Here is a 21,141-nt window from a genome sequence, read left to right on the forward strand (position 1 = left end):
GTTTCTTGGGACTCTGTCTGAACACAAGCATTGTTCATGAAATGCTATGATATGTACATATACACATACAGCAGCCAACAATGACATGACAAAGTCAAGAAAAGTCCTTATCAGGTTTCCCTGTGAGTCTCACATTATACTGAAATAAATGCTGAATAAACATGAGGTTATTTAAAAAACTCTGTTTTCAACAAAAGGGTAAAAAATATTTTTGATATAGTCTCTCTCAAATAGGGATTCAAATGGTATTAAAGGACAAAACACAGTAATTAAGAGGGATAACGCCTAAAAAGGAATAAAGGAATGAGGCTGACATTAAAGCCCACATTAAGGCAGCACTTCACCAATTTTACTGATTTTACACATAAAGCTTAATTTACTTGTCACGAGGAGTACTAGTCAGACTGTGGAAACAATTGCGTAATATCCTCTGTGGCTCTAAAATGCACTTTACAAAGTTTGAAAAAATAACCTTGATGATGTCATTGGAGTTATATACTATAAGTTTGGGCTTGAGACTTAAAATTTTTAACAGACAGTTAGTGTAATGTAGGAGGCGTGTAGTGCTGTGGAATTGTGGCATCCATCATTTTTGAAATTAGCTTGTTGCTACTGATTTTGACTTTTAAAAAATCTGTCCCTTGTCTGTCCTTGAACTTTATATAGGAGAAGTACTAATTTCCTGGAGTACCTATTTAAGCATAATATTGGCATTTGAATTACATCCTTGCTGTAACCATATTGGTTAAATATGCCCATACAGCTAATTTGGATTGATACTGTTTTGTAATAACTCCAACTAGGAGATTAAGGAAGAAGCTTAACTAACCAGACTTCATCGAAAGAACTTTGACCAATGAAATCATACATCCTATCCAAACTATCCAAATCCAATGCTAACATGTAGTTCTACATGCTATGTGTGGAACAATATAAATCAGAAAGGGAAAGCTATAATGACTGATCTGATGACGATAATGAATCCCCTTGGGGGTTACCTATATCTCATTGACTATATCTCATACCTATATCTCAGTAACTATACAGTCTATAGCCCACACTGGAAAGAGGTACAAACCAACAAAATCCATCGAAACAACAGAGCAGCAAAAACACTGGGAGAACGCTGCGCTGTTGCTCTCTCCAGTTGTACAGGCTGCCATTGTTCCCCAGTAGATAATAGCTAAGAGATCGGTTACCGTGTTGTACAGATGGTGTTTGTGTATGACAGTGGCAGCAGGCTGGCGATAGATGGTGATGGGGCATTGGCAGAGAAGCCATGGGATGTGCCTCTGAGGCAACGTCCACTATTTACCTTGTGGTGGCCTGGCCTCTTGGAATTCAAGATCAACTCACCATATTTAAAATATTATTGCAGATGTACTCTCAGAATGAGTGGAAAATCCAAGAAATTGCTTATACATAGACTCGTCTTCAGCAGGGGAGCAGAGTAAGTATTTATGGCAGGAGATGGAAGTTCAGAGAACCTGCATGGAAATGAGCAGAATAGATAGTGGAAGTATGATGGATGTATAAAGAGGTGCATTAGTTCACTACTCATAGACTAGTCATACACATATGATGGCATACTGCCATATAAAGTGTTCTCTGTTTGTCTGGTAATAGAGTCTAGTGTCTCGGGGTTGTTAAGCTGAGACGAGATGAAAAGATTATTTTACAGTTCTGTGAAGAGCTGAAGTGCAGATTAACCTAGTAAACATCCGTGAGTTGTTCAAAATTATAGCATAGGTGATGAGGGTTGGTTGAACTCCATTTTATAGGAATCCATTATAGAGGAATTGAAATATATATTTGGGCATTCTGACAAAGAGTAGAATTTATACAGATAGGGGATCTGCTGAGGTCAGTAGGATGTATTTGGGCTGTGAATGTTGATTTATGCCAACTGTACATTGTTAGCCAATACAGAGGACTACACAGAGCATTAGTTGTTGGTTAGATTTGTGATACAGTAGCCTGTTGTGATACGATTGCTGATTGTTTATGTGATCATGCTTGTAGTCACAAATGGACAGAAGCTTTGATTACTCTGCCACCAACAAGGGACCACATTTTGGTGTGCTGAACCAGCTTCTCTAAAAGCTTGTGTGTCAGTGAAAGAGGTGGTGGTGGTGAAATCTGTCCTTTTTCCATCCGTCTACTCTTTCCCTCTCTCACAGATGGTGACAGCAGTGGCGAGAGAGATCTTGTTCTGTGAAACACCATTGAATATTTACAAGTCTCTGTGTCTGGGACAACTAGCAGGCCTGTGGTACACTGGAATATGTTATAAGGGACTCAGAGTTAAACAGCTGGTTAAGGATTGTAAGCTTTGAAAAATGAAGGGCCTTGCTCAATAACTGTATAAAGCTGAACTTATGACACACTTGATAAGGTCACATTAATCACTGTGTCTTATCACAAGTTGAATAATAGAAAAACACTGATAAAATATCTGTGTTGATAACAATCACTGCTCATTAATTGTGCCAGGTAGCTTAGCCACTACTATAGATACTTGAAGCACAAAGTAAAGAGTGACTTTTTGGGAGTGAAAATATAAAATGCCTCTGATATAGATAAACTGTGTGTCAGTGCTGTGAAGTCTTCAGAATCCCTGCTTGTAGCGGTGGAGCTCCCCACCATTTCCTCTGATGTGGCTTCAAAAGGTCCTGAGGAATCAACAGTCTCCGGGGAGGAAGTCATTTGTGATTAAAGCAACTCTTGAAGACATTACATGTGCTTCTTGGCCCCTCAACATTTCTGCTATAAAATAGAGGGGGGAGAACAGAAGTATTTTATATGGCATTTTTATTTATTTATTTTAAATGGCATATTAGTGAATAGCACGTTGTTGCAGTAAATAAAATAGATTTGTGAGTCCAGCATCACAGAAATCATTAGCATCATTAAAAGATACCATTTGGACTCTCTCCATCCCACATACTGTAAACCATTGGTGTTATAATGTGTTAAAAGTGATGGAAAATCACATGCCAAATTAATGTCCCCCTACGCTGCAAAGCTTGAAAACATATTTCTAAGTCTACATTTTCCTCAGCTCTATTTGAGACTTTAATGTTTGCAAAGAGATGCACACCTCTGCATTTTCAAATTGGCTGTACAAGGACTTTTACAGGGTGCTATTGCTACCTCGTTAGTTGTATTTTCTCTAATATTAGACAAAATACTTCATGTCTGTCATGGTAAAGATGGCGGGCATAGGTTTACTGACAACTGATCATTGATAACTTGATAATTTGGGAGCTTGGTATGATTTGACAACACCCCCATTTCTAATATATGGCTTTACTGATTTGGTCATTGTATGACTCAATGCGTGCTGTTTGTTAGAGATTTAAAAGCTAAAACACCCCTAAGACAGTATTACTCACATCGTCTTGACGAATTAACACTGATTTTCTAACATGTAAGCATTTCAAGTCGTTTCAATCCATATCTGCAAACCAGTTATTCCCATAGCACCTGGGCGCAGCTTCGGTTTTTAGCACTTTCACGTTCACACTTGGTGAATCCTGGCCCTATGGTTTTATGGTCCTGCAGTTGTCTGGGACCACAAGGAAAAACACGTACATGATGATGGCGGTGACAGCAGCTGCGTTCCGTGTTTCACTGAAGATCGGGATTTGGTCACAGATCAGTGTTAGTCGAAAATGACAATGGGTGCTTGTTAATGCGAACACTGGGAAAACTGTGCCAATCAGTTCTCTGCGTAACCGCGTTTCTCTGTCTTTCTATTGGACGGCGGGAGCAGAGCTGGGACGCGCCGCATCTGTAATGAGCTCTCATCAACTCCGGCACAGCTCTGACTCTGTATTACAGATGAACTAATACAGCGGTGGTGGGAAACCATAACGTGATTTGACGCGTTCTAGCTCGGCTCACCTACTGACATTGAGTCTGGGATTTTTTTGCACGGTTTAACGGACGCACTGTAACGATTCAAGACTGGAATCTGTCATTTTTAAATGACTTGGCATCTTTGCATTGTGTAATTACTCTGTTGATAGAAAGAGAAGAAGACCGTGTTTGTGTTATTGGATCGGACGTGGTCAGTTGAGTCCCCGGTATAACCTTCACGGTGTTTTCAGCTGCCGCTGTCCAGCAGGCAGCCTGTTGTCTGGACTTGGAGCTGTCCGCGGTGCTGAAGGTCGGAGCAGTTTCTTCGTTTCAGGAGCAGGGGCTGCGGACAGTCGTCACTACATTATAAGGACTTATTGACGGCGATCTTTCTGCACAGACACACAGTTTTCTCTCAGTGGCACCATGGGTAAGCTGAGTGAGCATGAGGCTGTGACTGCATCGCGTTCTGCACCCGGTCATTTTGTTTGTCAGGAATGTGACCATTTCAGCACTCTCGGGGAATACTGCTGTAATTCTTCTTAGTAAACCTGTCCTTAGACGATTTCAGTCGCGTTCCTCTCTTTGAACATGGAACATTTCGTTTCGTTTCAGTGTTTTCAATGCAGTATTTTACCAATATTAATTTTTGCTTCCAAAATTACATCAGTGAGCTCGAGGCATGTCTGTCCAAAAAAATAATAATAATAAAAAATTAACACGTTTATATCGGTCTCAGTGAGGCTGAAGGGGAGAGGATGTGGATCTGAGAGACATCAGCCATTTCCATGTAAAACCATATTTTGGATCGCTACAGTATTCCCCTCCTCTTCCTCTGTCTCTGAACTTCAAACAAGGAACATAAATATTCATAAAGTCTATTATTATTACTGGCGCGCACACTAAAATTAGAAGCTCATTAAAATGTAATTCACCACGTGCAGCCAGTGTTGGAGCATGTGAATGTAGGCCTCCCCTTTCATTCTCATTGGCCGCTTAATGAATCACACCAAAATGCCCTGTAAACTTTTCATTCTGGAGAACTGCCTCAAAAGCCTAACTCCATATACAGCTTTCATGGAATCATATTTATATTATTTGATTATTTTATGGGTTCTACATTATGCACCTATGATGTAGAAAACATGTTTAGAGGAAAACCTATGTAAGGGCATACACTATCTGAATATTAAAAATCCAGACTTTCACCTGTCTTGATATGCATACATATGTGCATTTTATTGTCTGTCACTGCAGTCCATCACACACACAGTGTAGCCCCTACTTGTGACAATAATTTACTCTGGACATATATAGTACATAGTCTCCTTATTGATACCTGTGTGCTCAATCTGGACTCACTCCAGACTAGGATGTTCTGAGGAACACTCAACTCCCCGAACAATGAGTCTTTAATGAGTGGTTCAGTTCACCTCAGTTCAGGTGAAGGAGAGACACACCAAGGCAATATGATACCTATGACAGTTCATTTACCGCCACATCAATATTGCAGTATGTGCCATCTCTAGGCTTTACTTCAGCTCTTTTTGAGGATGATCTTTCTGGCATTTTTGCCCTTATTAAATAGTTGATAGGAGGCAGAGCGAAATAAAAAGATATGAAATGTGTAGATCCCAGATGGAAGAAAAGCACTGAGGTTATGGTTACATTGTATGCATCTTAAAACACTGGCCCACCAGGATGCCTATTTTATTTCTTTTAACTCTCAAACAAAATTAATGCGGCAGCGATGACAATCACTACAAAGGCCCTCTCTGAATTTTAAAGAGCCTCCTGTGAAATCAAGAGAAGTAATTTAGCAATTCTGTTACATATACTGTTGAATGAATGAATGTAAAATGAATGAATGTAAAAATGTCATTGATTTAATTTAACATTAGAACTGACTTTCCATTTGAGCACACTGTGATATGCCTGGAAGGATACTGCTGATTCACCCAGGAGCTTCTGTTAAGTAATGCTGTAGTGCAGTTTAATGGCCACAAGAGAGAGCTCACTGCTCTCTGTTACTGCAACTCTGGCTGGTTTGTGTATGTGTGTATGACTCTTTCAGGCAAATTTTGAATGGAGAAGACAAAAAGGGAACATGTAAATTACATTGTTGGAGGGTACATATTATGTGTACCTATTATTTTCTATACAGTTATATGTAGTATACTGTACGTATCATAAAGGGCAGGGTTACTCATCACAAAGAAAGGTGTTTTTCAAAATCTAAATCATATTATCTTTATCACATCATTTTGGGATAGATAAATGTTTCCTGTCAAAGATAGTGTGTCCTTTGGTGACATCCTTGGCTTCTTACTATTCTCTCTGTGCTAAGCACACACACATTTTTTGGAAGATTATGTTTGCTGGTATCAATGAAAACACCCTCGGTCTGAAGAGAAAGTATAAGAAAGGAAATTATTTATTGATCCCATGGCACTGGGTGTTTGTTTCCCTTAATTCAGTGCCTCAGTAAACAGCTTATAGCACATCTAATAAAGTATATATCTTCCTGGTGCTTGCAACGTGTGATAGAGATGGGTTTTTAGCTTTCTATTTTTAGCTATAGGTTCAATGACTATTTCAATGACTGATATGTACAAACACAAGGAGAAATGGCCCTGCCTGAGGACCACAGCCCCCAACCCCCTTCCTGCGCTCAGCTGTGAAAAGTTAAACCAAAGGGGTGTGTGTGTGTGTGTGTGTGTGCGAGTGCATGCATTTGGAGAGTTTTCGGCAGAATGGCTGCAGTGAAAGTGAACATACCTCAGGCTGCACATACATGCATCTGTTGTGGAGTCGATGTGGTCTGTTAGGGATTATTAGGGAGCTATTAGAGTTTCATGTTAATGTGGTATGAGCTCACACTGTCTTTGGACTACTCCCCTAGATGGACTGGAAGGTTACCAGCCTCATGCTGTGTAATGTCTCTGCTAGTGAAGACAGAAAAAAGTGTAATGAATGAAGCTGTTACTGTCACATATAATATCTTAATCTTAATATCTTATAAAGCAAGATCAAGTTTTGATCCTGGTTATTCCTAAGATCTAAGAGATTGGAGAATACATTAATTTAGAGTAGCATTATATACTGCAAAATCAAATTTTATTAATATAAAATAATTTATTAATAATAATAATAATCCTATAATATCCTTAGTCTAAGCTAATTTTTTCAACTAAGAAAAACCTTATAGCTCAAATTGCATTCCACATGCTTCTCTTTCATTTGATAAAACTTTTTAACATCTGGGACTCATGTCACCCCATAAAACCCTTTGGATAATCTCAAAAGTGCACTGTCATCAAGCTGTTTTTATTTTTCAGTTCATGTAATGGTTTGAACATATGAGCATTCAGCAGTGACATTTTCCTTACTTTTGCTCTTCCTGCCTAATATACTGTATAAACATCAATTTTCATTCTGACTCTGTTCCAAAGTGCAAATCAAATTCAAGTATTGATGACTGAGGCTCAGTGTGCTTAACATTTACTGGACCCATGCACATTTTTGTTGGCCTGTTTTTTTTTAATACTAATTTGCTATTAGATATTCACTGATGAGATAAAAGCTGAGGGTTGAGAATGTGGTTAATTATTATTGGCAGACTGGAGAGGTGCACAGCAACTGACTCTATGTTAATTGCAGTTTGGTGGGGTAAATATGTAGGTCATAGGCAGCAGTCTTCTGTGAAGAAATCAGAGTGTATGAGACAAAAGGAACAGAGCTCAAACATGGAAATGCGTATCACATTATGTTCTTAGGATAAATAATAGTGAAAGATAACTAATAATAATTTCATTTCAATGTATAATATCAATCAAATCAGAGTTTGTGTGCAGGTTGACACATGTGTAAGTATGTACATGTGTGTATCTCCCAGGTGCAGGAAGTAATGTGTGGTTGATTAGCAGGAAAACTGGCCTTAGTGGCTCGTGGGTCTTAGCCGATGACTCACGGTTCACTGCAGAGCTCTCACCATGACCCCAGTTAAAGAGGCAGTCATGGCCTCACTGGCTACACTCCTCTGGGACACATAAAGCACAATTTGTAGCCTCCCTGCTTCCATTGTGTGTCAGCACACTTATAGCCCATCTGTAACATTGATAGCTGGTCATAAATGCCTGGTGTGTCAATATCAAATAGTCCAGTACATGCTGCTTGTGGTGTGACTGTGACACTTTTTTGCACCATGTTTCAAATGTAACGGAGGAAATTCATCATAGATAGATTGTAGATTTAAGATGGGAGGCTTCCTTTCCCTCTACCCAGGTGATTTTTTTCTGTTTCTGTGCTTTAAAAGCAAGAATACAGCTCCTTCTTCCGCTTGTTTCATTCGTTCTGCATCATAGAGACAAAATATCTGGATATTCCTACAGTACTAATAGCAGAGTGAACAGCATATGCCAACCTTTGGAATGTCGCATGCTAGTTTACATTTTTCAAGGACATAGATTCAGTCAAAGTCAAAGTTTCAACCATTGTTGACCTGCCGAGGTACTTGTTTGTTACGTTGCTGTAATTTTTTATTTATATAATTTTAAAAATGTCCAAACTGAAAATGGCTTTATTGGTTTTAAAATTCTCCTGAAAATAAATTATGCTTGAAAGCTTTGAATTGTAGTTTGTAGGTGTGGACTTCATCTCTACATTTACTGCTGATTCCAAATGCCAGTTTTACGCGATGAGAGATCCACCGTGATAGATGTAGGAAGCTGCCAGCTGGGAGCTTCACAAGGAGGGTGTAATGAAATGTATGTTTATGAAATCCCTCACAGATTTTGCCCTACCCTGACCAACCAGTGACTAAGTCAGTAGTTCAGTGTCATGGCCTTGATCTCTCACTAACTTCCAACTCATGAACAGACATGTCTGATCTCTTGGGTTGGATGACTGGCTTTTCCTTCTTCTCCACCCACATACCCCACCAAAATTCTTATTTTTATCTTTGTGGTAGTGCAAAGACTTGCACAACATGTTGTGCTACAGGTTTCCAACCCTTCTAATCATTTGGTCAGTTCTTCCACATAGTTACTGCCTTGTGTCACCCTGTGCTTCAGGTCCACCCAGCCACTGAGATAAGCAATTGTGGTTTATGCTATGGCTTCAAATCCAGCCTTGAACCACTGCAGCCAGTAACTGTGCAGACCAAAACAGTTTAAGTGAGTTCAGTTAATCTAGAAATAACATATCAGTCAATTTTTATTTGATTCAAGGCTTACTGAAAAAAAAAATGGTGAGCTACAGACTGAGGGAGGGTGAGGCAGCATTCAGGGGCCGCTCACACTAATAACAGTAATGCACTGACTCAGCACTGGGACTGTAAAGGTGGAGAATGTGGGGTGGTGAGGGTGGGGGTTGCAATAGCTCTTGGCCGCCCTACTGGCCCGTCTGGCCTGTCAATCATTTGGCAAGCTCTTAGTCCACTCAGAAACACTTAGATATCACTTTAAGTCGGTTGCTGTTAACGAGGCAGGTGTGGTCACCTGGAGCATGCATGACTGTCACACAAGTCATCTTGTGTGAATTTTCTCCCCAGGACGACTTGAAACAGAGGGCTTAAGCTTTACCATATAGTGTGTGTGCGTGTCGGTGCGTGTATAGGTGAACGTGTGTACAGTGATCAGGGCTCTTGTCTACCCCCTGGATTTATGACACCAGTGTTGTGAGCTAGCTGCTGGAGCTGCAGTGTAGAGTAGATAAAGGCACGATATCACAGCAGTAAAAACCTCCATTCCTCCAGTCTTTGAAGAGCATAACAAAAGAAAAAATTTGCTTTTCCATTATCTTATCACAATGCATTAAATGCAATTGCATGACCTCTACTTACTGTACCGTCATTAAGTGATGTTCTCTGCAATCAGTAGTCATGTGGGCTCTGCATTGTTGCAGTTTGCTAACCAGAAACAATGCTGTACTGCATCATAACAAATAGAAATAAATGTGTGAAATGTAAACCATAGTTTGATCTATATTCATGGATCTACGGGGGATTATTTGGACTCACAGACTCAAAATATACTATAATAATGAACTGAATCTATATCACCTTACCTTCAATGATATCAAAGGCTGCTGCATGTGTAAATATTTCATCATTCACCTCATCAACATGAAATGTCAGTGCTGTTTATGAATATTGTACCTGTGGGGTGAAAACTCAAAATTAAGTTTGCTAATTATTTTTTCCATTTTGAAAATTTCACATTTTAGAAGTGAAAATGTTTTCACCCAGCAACAGTGATATGCCTCACAGTTATGTTACAGCTTTACATAACACAAACACAGAAATCACTCCATCATAGGTTATATAAGACAACCTCTGCCTGTCAATCACCATTCCAAACCATTAACATGTCCCGTTCTCTTCACTGCAGGTTATGTGGGTATGCAACTTGTGCCGAAAACAACAAGAAATCCTCACCAAATCGGGGGCGTGGTTCTACGGTTCGGGGCCTGGTCAGGTTCGGGGCGTGTTTGAGGGCGGGCCACAGGGGAAGAAGGCCAAACTGCAGGACCCGTCCCTGTACCCCTACCAGGGAGCCTCAGGGGACTTGACACCAGCGTCAGACAGAAGCAGACCTCACGGTGGGCTCCTGCCCAGACAGGGGTCCCTTGACAACGGTTCAGGACTGAGGTACTCGGGACCAGGTGACGCACCCATAGACAGGTCAGTTGTATGTGTGAAAAAAGACTACACCTACATGCTCCATATGGGTTATTTTAAAAATTATTGTGCAATGTAGATTGTTTGATCAGGGAATAATGCATCAGAGAAGTAAAGAACTTGCATGTGTTGCCACCTAATGAAGGTGCTTGGACATAACTGCATAAGAGCCTTTTAGCATTAGCACTGATCTATGTGACTGTTGTGTTGGTAGTGCAGAACAGTGAGTCTAGCCTAGCATAAAAGCAGTGTCTCTTAGCAAGCCAGTCAGGACCCCATGTAAAACTGCTCGTACATGGAGCTCATGAGGTCTATAAAGGAGACAGAGACACAGATACTGGCACTAACTCAGCAATTCTACAACAGTCATCCACCCACTCGCTCTCTCTTCTTCACACACATACAGCACACCAGCACATATGAACTCAGATTGGTTGCAAGGCCAGGTTCAGTTGCGGTGGGGTCCTGGCAGGTGAAGGGTGCTTGCAAGAATTTATATTATCTCTACCTTTTTTAAAACTTGAGTAACTGGTTTGTCATTAGGGATGTTTATAAACCAGGTTAGGCACAGCAAAGCTTGAAAATGAAGATGTTTCTGGGGTAGAGAGCACAGGCCTAATTATGATTCAGAACATTGTGTTCCATTTGTCATATGCACCAAATGCCCCCTCTGAGTTGAACACTCTCAGCTGCTGACAACACGGACATGCTGTGCTTGTGAATCTTGTATCTGGTTGCTTATTTCTTGATACCGGTGTCAAGTAAAGTAGTTTCTTTGATGTCCACATGGGGGCTCCTTTCTCTTCCTCTAAAGGAAGGAAGAGAAACTTACAGTCAGGATCTACACACTCCAGAATTTATCTGCTCAGCAGAAAGCAAGGCAGACAGCCATTTCAGAAAATCTTTCCATCTCTCATGTCCTTATTTGATTTTTCTCACATGTAAGCTAACTCCATAACAACCTTAGACTCTACTTGAATTTGTCCACACTTATATGTGGATATGTACATACGGATAAAGACTTGGGACTTAACCCAGAATGTTTAAAATTGTCCTCAGTCTTGGATAATATATTCAAGTGAAATAGCTAAGGTCACATTGGCAGCACTGAAACTCTGGAAGGGTACATGCCCCCCTATCTCTCTCTTGTGCTACAGTAAGGCTGCGAGATCAGGTTTTGTTTTCCACAGCTCTTGGTTGGTCGCAGCAAGCATGTCTTACAGACTAGCAGATGCCCTTGTCTCTCTGCTGGTCCTCCCTGCCAACGAGAGCAGACTTCCCGATGGGAAGCTAGGGAATGTGGGCTACATGTTGTGCCATTCAGTGGTGAACAAACCCAGTGGGTAGCCTGAATCCAAAGGGAGGGTACATTCTGTATAGGCACACTCAAATTTATGTGATATGCAGTAGGAAACTGAGGTGAATCTGACTATATGCTGACCTTATATAGGTCACCACCTTATATATATATAAGGTCAGGTATATTTGGCGGGTCACATACTCCTTTGTCTATTGCAGGGAAAAACCAGCATACACAAGCCTGTGCCCACAGTGTGTTTGGAGACACAACTCACACAATTAGTTCTGTGTATCCTCTCTCTGCCATTGCACCCTTGTATTTACTTCTTAATACACACAGAATCTGCAGAAATCTGTGATCTCATGGTGAAAATCTATGTTTGGTTTAATACCCTGATATTTTGCTCCAAATGGATGTTTTGATGGATATATCCAGCATACCTGGTCATTAACAAGCACCAAGCACTGGATGCAAGTGTTCATACTTTAAGTGTAATTAAGCTATTGTGCAATAGTGACACATACACACACTCAGAAGCATTGTTATAACTTGAAAATAGGCAATTTTCTCTTGTCTAGGTACAATTTTGTTCCTCTGCTATTCCTGTCAAATCTTCCATCCATTATGTATCTATGCTCTGAATACAAACCCTAGATAGCACACAGCATCATCTGTAACTACATAGTGTAACAAAAGCTACTGTAAAGTACTATAAAACTTTAAGAACAGTGTGGGATACTGGTATTTTTGTGTCTCAGCGAAACTGCAGTATGTTCAAATGGCTTATTTTTTAGAGGTGCTTTAATGGATGATCCGAGTGACTATAAATTAAACTATAGATCAGAGTGCTCCAAGCATTCAGTCAGCCAGTCACTGTCTGTTCCAGCCCAGGCCCTTGCCACTGTATATTAATTGATTGCATGGCTAGAGAGGTGGATGTGGTACCATGGAGTGATTCTTGCTTTGGCATTGCCCACATATGCAGTGACACAACAGGAAACTAACTGCCTTAAAATTCACGGCATAATGCTGATGATGGATCACAGAGAGTCCATAAATAGAACTCCCACTGCATAAGCACCAAAACCCACTTTCATTAATCTTAAAGAATGTTTAAATTAACTCCTGGATGTGTTCTGCTGAAGAAAGGAGGGGGAAAAGCTGACAGTCTATTTATAAGGAGAAATAACTTGGGAAGGCTTCTAATTTATCTTGGTCTCTGAGGTGTCATTTGAATGAACACACAGATACGCTGGGACAGCTGCAGTGTTGGGTGAGGCTGATGAAACAACGATTACACTGGGATTGGAACATACTCACTGGTGGAATTTCTTCAGATTCTGCATTTTTTTAACACATTCAGCCAGGCAAAAGAAACGTTAAGCTTGCCAAAAAAGTGTTAGACGAGGAAGCAGAACACATTCAACTTGGACTGGCTCTTTAACATCCAACCCAGTCCAGTATAGAGTAGCTTTGCACAGTTTGTTTCATCATCACTTTCATGATCTAACCTATTTTGCCTCAGTTCAGCCCTATGTACCCAAACAGGCCTCGATCTATGCACATACCTTGTCAATCAATAATATAGCACTGCCTTATGAGCCTCAACATTGAATTCAGGTTTTTTTTTAGTTTTTTGGTCATCATTCCTATGATTATATTCATAAATTATTGTGATCTGATGATGCTACAACATTCAAAACTTTGGATGGAGTCTAACAGGCAAGAAACATTAGCAGTCCTCAGTTTAACTCTGAACCACTTATTTGGAAATGAGACCCAAAGGGAGCATACCTGAAATGTCCATTATGGTTCTTTGCATTTTAAAACCACACATAATGTACAACCACAGGAAGAGCAGCAGGTCATAGCTGAACTAGAAATGAAATCCTCAAAATCTCTTGGATGTTTACAACACACAGTTGGTTTAATAACATTAGCGGTTAGTTTAGTTTTTACTTAATAAGTGGTTATAATATGATTAGTGTGTGAACTTATTTGATTTGGTCTTGTGCGCTCAGTTGTAAAGCTGGTCTCAGCAGCTTATTACATCCTCAGATCTCTGCAATAGCTCTTTTTCAAGAAAGACATTTTGGCATGACACAGTAGGAAAAGCACAAGTGTATATAATAAAATGAATAATGGCTGAATTTCATTTGACTGCTTTAGTTTCAGCATCCTGTATTGTGCATTCAGGCTCAGTGTCATTATTGCGGCTTACTGGGACATTTGAGTGGAAAAGAGACATTGATAATGTCATAGTAACATATTGCAGCTGACATGATGACAAAACCTACAAAAATAAGGCAATGGTAGGCTATACATGGTAAAAATCCAGTTGACGTTGTATGTCATGTAGTATATTTGCATAAGCTTTACATTTTGCTATACCAGATGCTGATTTTTAATCTAGGAATTAGTAGTTAATGATTGTAATGTCTTGATAGAGGTTGATAATGGCAATGATAACATTATCACAGTCCTATCACAGCTCTATGCAATACAGGTGCATCTCAAAAAATTTGAATACCGTGGAAAAGTTCATTTTTGTCTATAATTTAATTCAAAAAGTGTAATTTTCATATATTCTAGGTTCATTACACACAAAGTGAAATATGTCAAACCTTTTTTGTTTTAATTTTGATGATTACCGCTTATAGCTCATGAAAATCAATAATACAGTATCTCAAAATTTTCATAATCAAAAAAAGGATTTATAATGCAGAAATGTCGAACTTCTGAAAAGTATGTTAATTTATTCACTCAATACTTGGTTCAGGTCAGGCGAGTTGGCTGGCCAATCAAGCACAGTAATACAATGGTCAACTAACCAGTTACCGGTAGTTTTGGCACTGTGGGCAGGTGCCAAGTCCTGCTGAAAAAGGAAATCAGCATCTCCATAAAGCTCTTAAGCAGACAGAAGCATGAAGTGCTCTAAGATCTCTTGGTAGACAGCTGCATTGACTTTGGACCTGATAAAACACAGTGGACCAACACCAGCAGATGACATGGCACCCCAATCATCATTGACTGTGGAAACTTCACACTAGACAGCAACTTGGATTCTGTGCCTCTCCACTCCATTCCAGACTCTGAGACCTTGATTTCCAAATGAAATGCAAAATTTACTTCCATCTGAAAAGAGGACTTTGGACCACTGAGCAACGGCCCAGTCTTTTTTCTCCTTAGCCCAGGTAAGACTCTTCTGACATTGTCTCTGGTTCAGGAGTGGCTTGACACAAGGAATGCAACACTTGTAGCCCATTTCCTGGACACATCTGTGTGTGGTGGCTCTTGATGCACTGACTCCAGCTTCAGTCCACTCTGGACTCTGGACTCAGTGAAGCTTGCCCAAGTTCTTGAATCAGCCTTGCTTGACAATCATCTCAAGGCTGCGGTCAACCCTGTTGCTTGTGCACCTTTTCCTACCACACTTTTCCCTTCCAGTCAACTTTGATACAGCACTCTGCAAACAGCCAGACCTTTCAGTGATGATCTTCTGTGGCTTACCCTCCTTGTGGAGGGTGTCAATGAGAGTCTTCTGGACAGCTGTCAAGTCAGCAGTGGTATTTATACTGCATAAATAGTGATTTACTCAAACTCGAAATGAGATATTCTAATATTTTGAGGCACGTTATTTTCTGTTTTTCTTGGCTGTAGATGTAATTATCAACATTGAAATAAAAAAAAAATCCTTGAAACAGTTTAGTTTACATGTAATGAGTCTAGAATATGTACAATTTCCACTTTGTGAATTAACTGACAAAAAATATTGAACTTTTTCATGATATTCTAATTTTTTGAGATGCACCTGTACATGCAGTTGTCTTTCATATTGCCTAATATAAGGCTGCATTATTGCACTGACTCACTGCTGAAAAGCCACTTATTTGTAAGGTTCTTATAATTTTTCTCTGAGGAGAATATTGAATATGTCAAACACAGATCCACAGTTTATCTTCTTGCTCAGGTCTTCTTGCTCATGCTTACATGGAAGAAACCCTTTCAGAAAGGTTCATAATAGATAATAAAGTGTTTCCACGTAGACTTTGATCGGCCTCCAAAAGTTTTAATAATAAGAAATACATGTATCAGCAGCTTAAAGGAACCCAACTTTTTTTTCAGCTGATTACAGTTACATACAGAAGCACTGACTGAACAAAATGGGCAAACGTTAATTAAATAAATAAGTAATCCCTCGGGAAACCCCCTTTTATGTGTGCCCTTTCCTCACAGACAGACACTTTCCCTTTCAGAGGTATTACGACTGTCCTCCTTTATTACTGATGAGGAGCTGATGCTTTGAAGCCAGATATGGGATATAAGGGGAAAAAAACCCTGACGACAGCATCGCCTCTCTCCACTATATTGTATTGTGGTCTGTCTGCTGCTGTGCGCGTCCCGAAGAGTGCATGATAGAAGATGGAGAGATATGGCAAAGAGTGCGCACGATTGCTCATCAGACCCATAGTGTGTGTGTATGTGTGTGTGCGTGTGCGTGCGTGCGTGTGTGTGAGTGAGTGTGTGTGTGTCTGTGTGTGTTAGCGCGAGTGTGTTCTCTTCATAGGCGACTGGAAATATGAGTTGAATCTGAGGCAGCAGCTGATGCGCCGGTAAGCGATGCTGCTGGCCGCCGTATAGGATGCTTTTCCGCTTCTTCTCTCCTTCGGGCGCTCCTTCGCCTTTTCCTGAACACCGAGAAGAGATTTTTGCTACGGCGATAGGAGGGAAAGGCACGTTACCGGCACCGGCACTACCTCCCTTTTCTCGCTTCAGGTCCGAAGCAATATGACCGAGGGATCCCGCCCGGAATGCGTCTCATTTAAGGACACTTTTTACCAGGAGCGGCAGGAGAAATATGGAACTTGATCGGCGCCTTTTCTGCGTTTAATGCGCCCCGGGAGATAATAATAACAAAATACTGTGGAGGTGTATGTGTGGAGGGGGGCGTCCGAAGAAAGCGCAGGTATTGGGATGTAATGTTGGTGAAAGGAAAAAGGGTGATCATTTACTGAGGATAAAAGAAAACGGAGGGGGAAAATGCAGTTTGAGACATTGCGTCAGTTCTGTAGCTCGGTTTTATCACATTTCAACGGGGCTTTCTCGGCGCCTCAGAACATCTTACAGACGGAGCTGTTCGAGCAGGCATTGAGCAACATCGGGTGAGTGATTCCTTTGTAAAGAAATGCCCTGATTTATGAGGAAGGGCTTCCCCGTTGGTATGTCAAACGAGTACTAGGGGTGGTGGAGGGGTGTGGGGGTTGTTGCGTTTATCGATCGGCAGCCAGCCTGCGTAATAACAACCTACAGTATAGGCTAGTACTGTTGCTGCTGCAGATATTTCCTGGCTGGATGATGGGGCCGATCAGTGATGCTGCTGCCGCGGTTTACAGTGTGCGCGCGCATGTACCGCCTTTAAATGTTTGTGAGTGGGGGTAGTAGCTAAAATGAACCGTTTAGGTAGACTGTGACCATGCTGAGGTGTGACTGTACTGTGCGCGTAGCCATGTATGTATGTATGTGTGCGCGTGCGCGTACGCCCCAGCGCACCGCTGCTGCAGCATGTGTGCTGTACTGCCACTGCCTCTGCCTCTGCTGCTGCTGTGCCTGAGAGGAGAACATGAGGGGGTGAGGAGGGTAAATGTACATTTTAAAAGAGGCCAGGGATGAAAATGAGTGGAACCCCCCCCAACACACACACACACACACACACACACGCACGCACGCACGCACGCACCCACACCCACATAACCTCATTCCCACAGCTGCCTACATGGTCAAAGGCATGCCATCATGATTCTTGGAGCAAGTGAAAGTATAGGCTACATGTCAGAGCAGGTATGAGAGAGTTGATAAAATTGTCTGAACTGCTAATAACCATTACCAAGCACACGAACATAATACATACGAATTGCTACTGAATTAATATATATTTATAGAGATTTATTGAGCAGTGATTATTTTCATTATTTGAAAAAGCATTTTACTATATTTTTAGCTAGTGTGTTACTGCAAAGTACAAGCCTATGTATTTTTACATTTGCAGGAAGAGAAGTGCTTGTGTGATGTGTCGAGAGAGAGAGAGGGAGAGGGAGAGAAGTTGGATCTCACTTAGATGTATTGGAGCATATTATGATTAGTCTGCTAAATGCTCTGTTCCCCCACGGAGAGGCCCCTGGTCATCTGGCTAGGCATGGCTGTTAGACACATTATGCAGACTGCAGAAGGGCCTCAAACTCGCAAACAGACCCACGTTCCCTGCAGCCGCAGGGCTGAGAGAACATGCAGGCCTTTTTTTCTCTCTTCGTATAGATGCAGGCACCGTATCCCCACACCATGCACTGTCTGTCTCAGGGGACTGCTAGTCTTTCCCTCTTGTCCCCCACCCTACCGTCAGAAATAATTTACAGCATTGCTGGGCTCTCTGCCACCTCACATTACATGGCCAGAACACTCAGCCACTGGAAGGGCTGAACAGGGGGCTCTGTGCCTGGAAACTGTGATCCAGCAATCATCACATCTGACTGATTAAATTGAACTTATTTTCCATCACTACCCTTTTTTTCTTTCTTGCAAAATCCTTCAGTAGAAACAGTCTGTGTATGCTAGCTGATGACAGGACTAGGCCTGTCATTTTAATGCTAAATTATCATATTTGCAACTGGCTAATTGGTACAACTAAGTGGTAGAAAGTCTTTATGGCAGCGTCTTCAGTTTTAATACAGTCCCAGGACCACTGCGGCCAGTGTCAGCCTCTTTGTCTACTAATTTCTGGTTCTGTAAGTAGTATCTTGTTCTTCATGGCTATACAATAATAACACAACTCTCCAAACCAGGAGTATGCACTCTTATCAACAGCTAGCCACCTTGGCCATCCTTACAATCAGGGTTGTTTGTGTGTGAGTCTGTTTCCCTCTCTCTCTCTCTGTATTTCTTTCTTGCCAGGGCCAGGCCTGCTAATGGGCTGTATGCTTTTAGATCCATCTTCCATGTATTATGCATGTGTGCGTCAGCAGAGGTCCTAATGGGGTGTGGGGATCTGTTCTTAGAAGGCCTGAATGGTTTTGAATTGAGTGGTCACTACATTTAAACTGCAACCATACTCACCCCCCACCTCTAACACAAACACACACAGACACACACACACACACACACACACACATACACATGCACATGCACACGCACACAGAGACATACACCTTCTGCCTAACACATCCCCGTTGCAGCAGCTCTTTGAACTTGCTTCCCTGAAATGCCTGAGACCAAAGTGTGTCTGATGTTGGACTGTTATATGAAGGGATGTTATTGAGTTTGTGGTATACATCTTATAGTCTTTTCCCACATGAGCACAGCATAAGTGGGATATGAATAGCTGCATTTGATTTTCCATGTAAATGCAATGTATTGGAAGCAGCACTGTGTTTCAGACACAGCATATTAAATTGCTGCTGTTTAATGATTCCAAATGGGCCGCACAGTCTTGGGTGTGATTTTAGTGAGTCATCTCCATACTTACAGCTGTTTACTTCATCCCAGTCTCATATATTGTCCTCCTGCGGTGACAACATATTTGCAGCTGTGCATCTCTTCATTTTATAGCTTATAGGTTCACTACAGTGTGTACAGATGGGAGGAAAACCAACTTGTTTTCACCACATTCAGTTCTACACCGAAGGCTCCTATGAAGTGGAAACCCCCTGGCTTTCTCCCCTCCCACACCCATCCCCATGTCTGCACTTGTCCCCTCTGACGATGGGGTAGCCATAGCGATAAGTTGTAATGTTTGATCGATAAAAATGATGATGTACTGTATCTTCCCTGTCCTTAATCCTGATGTTAGCCGGCCCTGATTAAAAAGACGGACGAAGGCATGAAACAAGGGCTGTTCTTTCTCACATCATGACATTTATTGTGATGAAAAGACAGGAGGGTGGAGCAAGTCACTTTTGAGTTTTTATATCATAGATATTCATCTCAGATCCTACTCTTACCTGTCTGGAGAGACAGCTCTGCTCCAGTGTCTATTCTCTATGCAATTTCCCTGCTGTGCCCTGAAACAAATTTCAGGACGACTCGTGTTTATGTAATTAGTCATTATGTGCATTGCCCTAAAATATTGAAAATTTATGTCCCCTTGATCATCGTAGCTGTCAAAATCATGATTCCTCTTCTTCCTACCCTCTACTCAGAGCAGAGAGAGTATAAATACACATATTGTACAGAAAATGTTTAATTCAGTGGTAATGACAATGAATGGAACCTGAATTAAGAGACCTTGTAATCAAGAGCCAAATTTGAGTTGCTTCTCAGCAGTGCATCTCTAGCAGCTAATTTGTCTGTATCAGACCTAAACCAGGCCAGACCTAGATTGAGCTACTTAAGCAATGTGTGTTTGTAAGTGCAGTGGGTATCCTTTCATTATTTCCTAGCAGAGCAGTGTTACATAACAGACATGTAACTCCTTGAGTCTGAGCAATCAAATTAACCAGTTTTCTAAACAAGCTACTGTGATGTTGAAAGGCAGCTAACCTACTGAAATGGGAATGCTTTCTCCTTGGCAGTACATCACTGATGTGGTTATCAGGAATATTAAAGATCTGTGCTAACTTCACCCACAGCCACAGCTGATGATGCACTCATCACTAGACATGTCAGATCTGGACAGCACCTGGACATGCCTGGGCCTTTGTTTCCATATTGATAAGTTGTTCAGTTCAAAGTGAGGCCTATTCTGTTGCTTTAGGTCTCTTCCTGCACATTTTGCATAAAGCTTTTGTGTAATAAATAGAACAGAGAGAAACACATGGAAATAGTAGATACCAGTTTTCACCTCCAGTGTTTTGTGTGTTTCATTACACTATGCTGTAAAATTGATTTAAAAAATGCACTTTAACATGATTATTTGACATCTAAAAGCTTTGAGGAACTTTATTTAATGTTCACATCAAATGTGTCATGCATGTAGCATACACACACTTTCCATCCAGATTTCTACTCTTGCAGCTTCTTGTCAGCATGTATTGATAAGCATTGTGGATGTGAAGTTAGAGGAGGTCAGTGGAGAGACAGAGCAAGTAAAGAAAACAGAGAGAGGAAGACAGAAAGTACCAAGAGGAGGCAGGAACACCCAGGCATCAGTCACCATGGTGACGGAGCTGTAGATGAGGCAGACATAGCAGGCTGCAGCTTGTGGGACTCTGAACCCCTGGAGCCCCAGATTCATGTTGATGTGACAGAACTGGGGGAAAGGAGAGGAGAGGGGTAGGAGGAATATGGGAGGAGAGAAGGAGGAGGAGGAGGA

The 21,141-nt window shown here is 41.2% G+C and overlaps 1 protein-coding gene across 9 annotated transcripts in view; it reads left to right on the forward strand.

Moving 5' to 3' along the window:
• Positions 1-21,141, forward strand: part of rims2a (regulating synaptic membrane exocytosis 2a) — a 143,056-nt gene that overhangs the window by 29,352 nt on the left and 92,563 nt on the right. For all 9 annotated transcript variants that reach the window (XM_051076339.1, XM_051076340.1, XM_051076338.1 and 6 more), the window contains one exon: positions 10,251-10,543. In XM_051076339.1, the coding sequence (XP_050932296.1) occupies positions 10,251-10,543 (293 nt within the window). The remainder of the gene's footprint in view (positions 1-10,250; positions 10,544-21,141) is intronic.

This window comes from Lates calcarifer, linkage group LG15 (genome assembly GCF_001640805.2).
Source record: "Lates calcarifer isolate ASB-BC8 linkage group LG15, TLL_Latcal_v3, whole genome shotgun sequence".
Classification (NCBI taxonomy): Eukaryota; Metazoa; Chordata; class Actinopteri; family Centropomidae; genus Lates; species Lates calcarifer.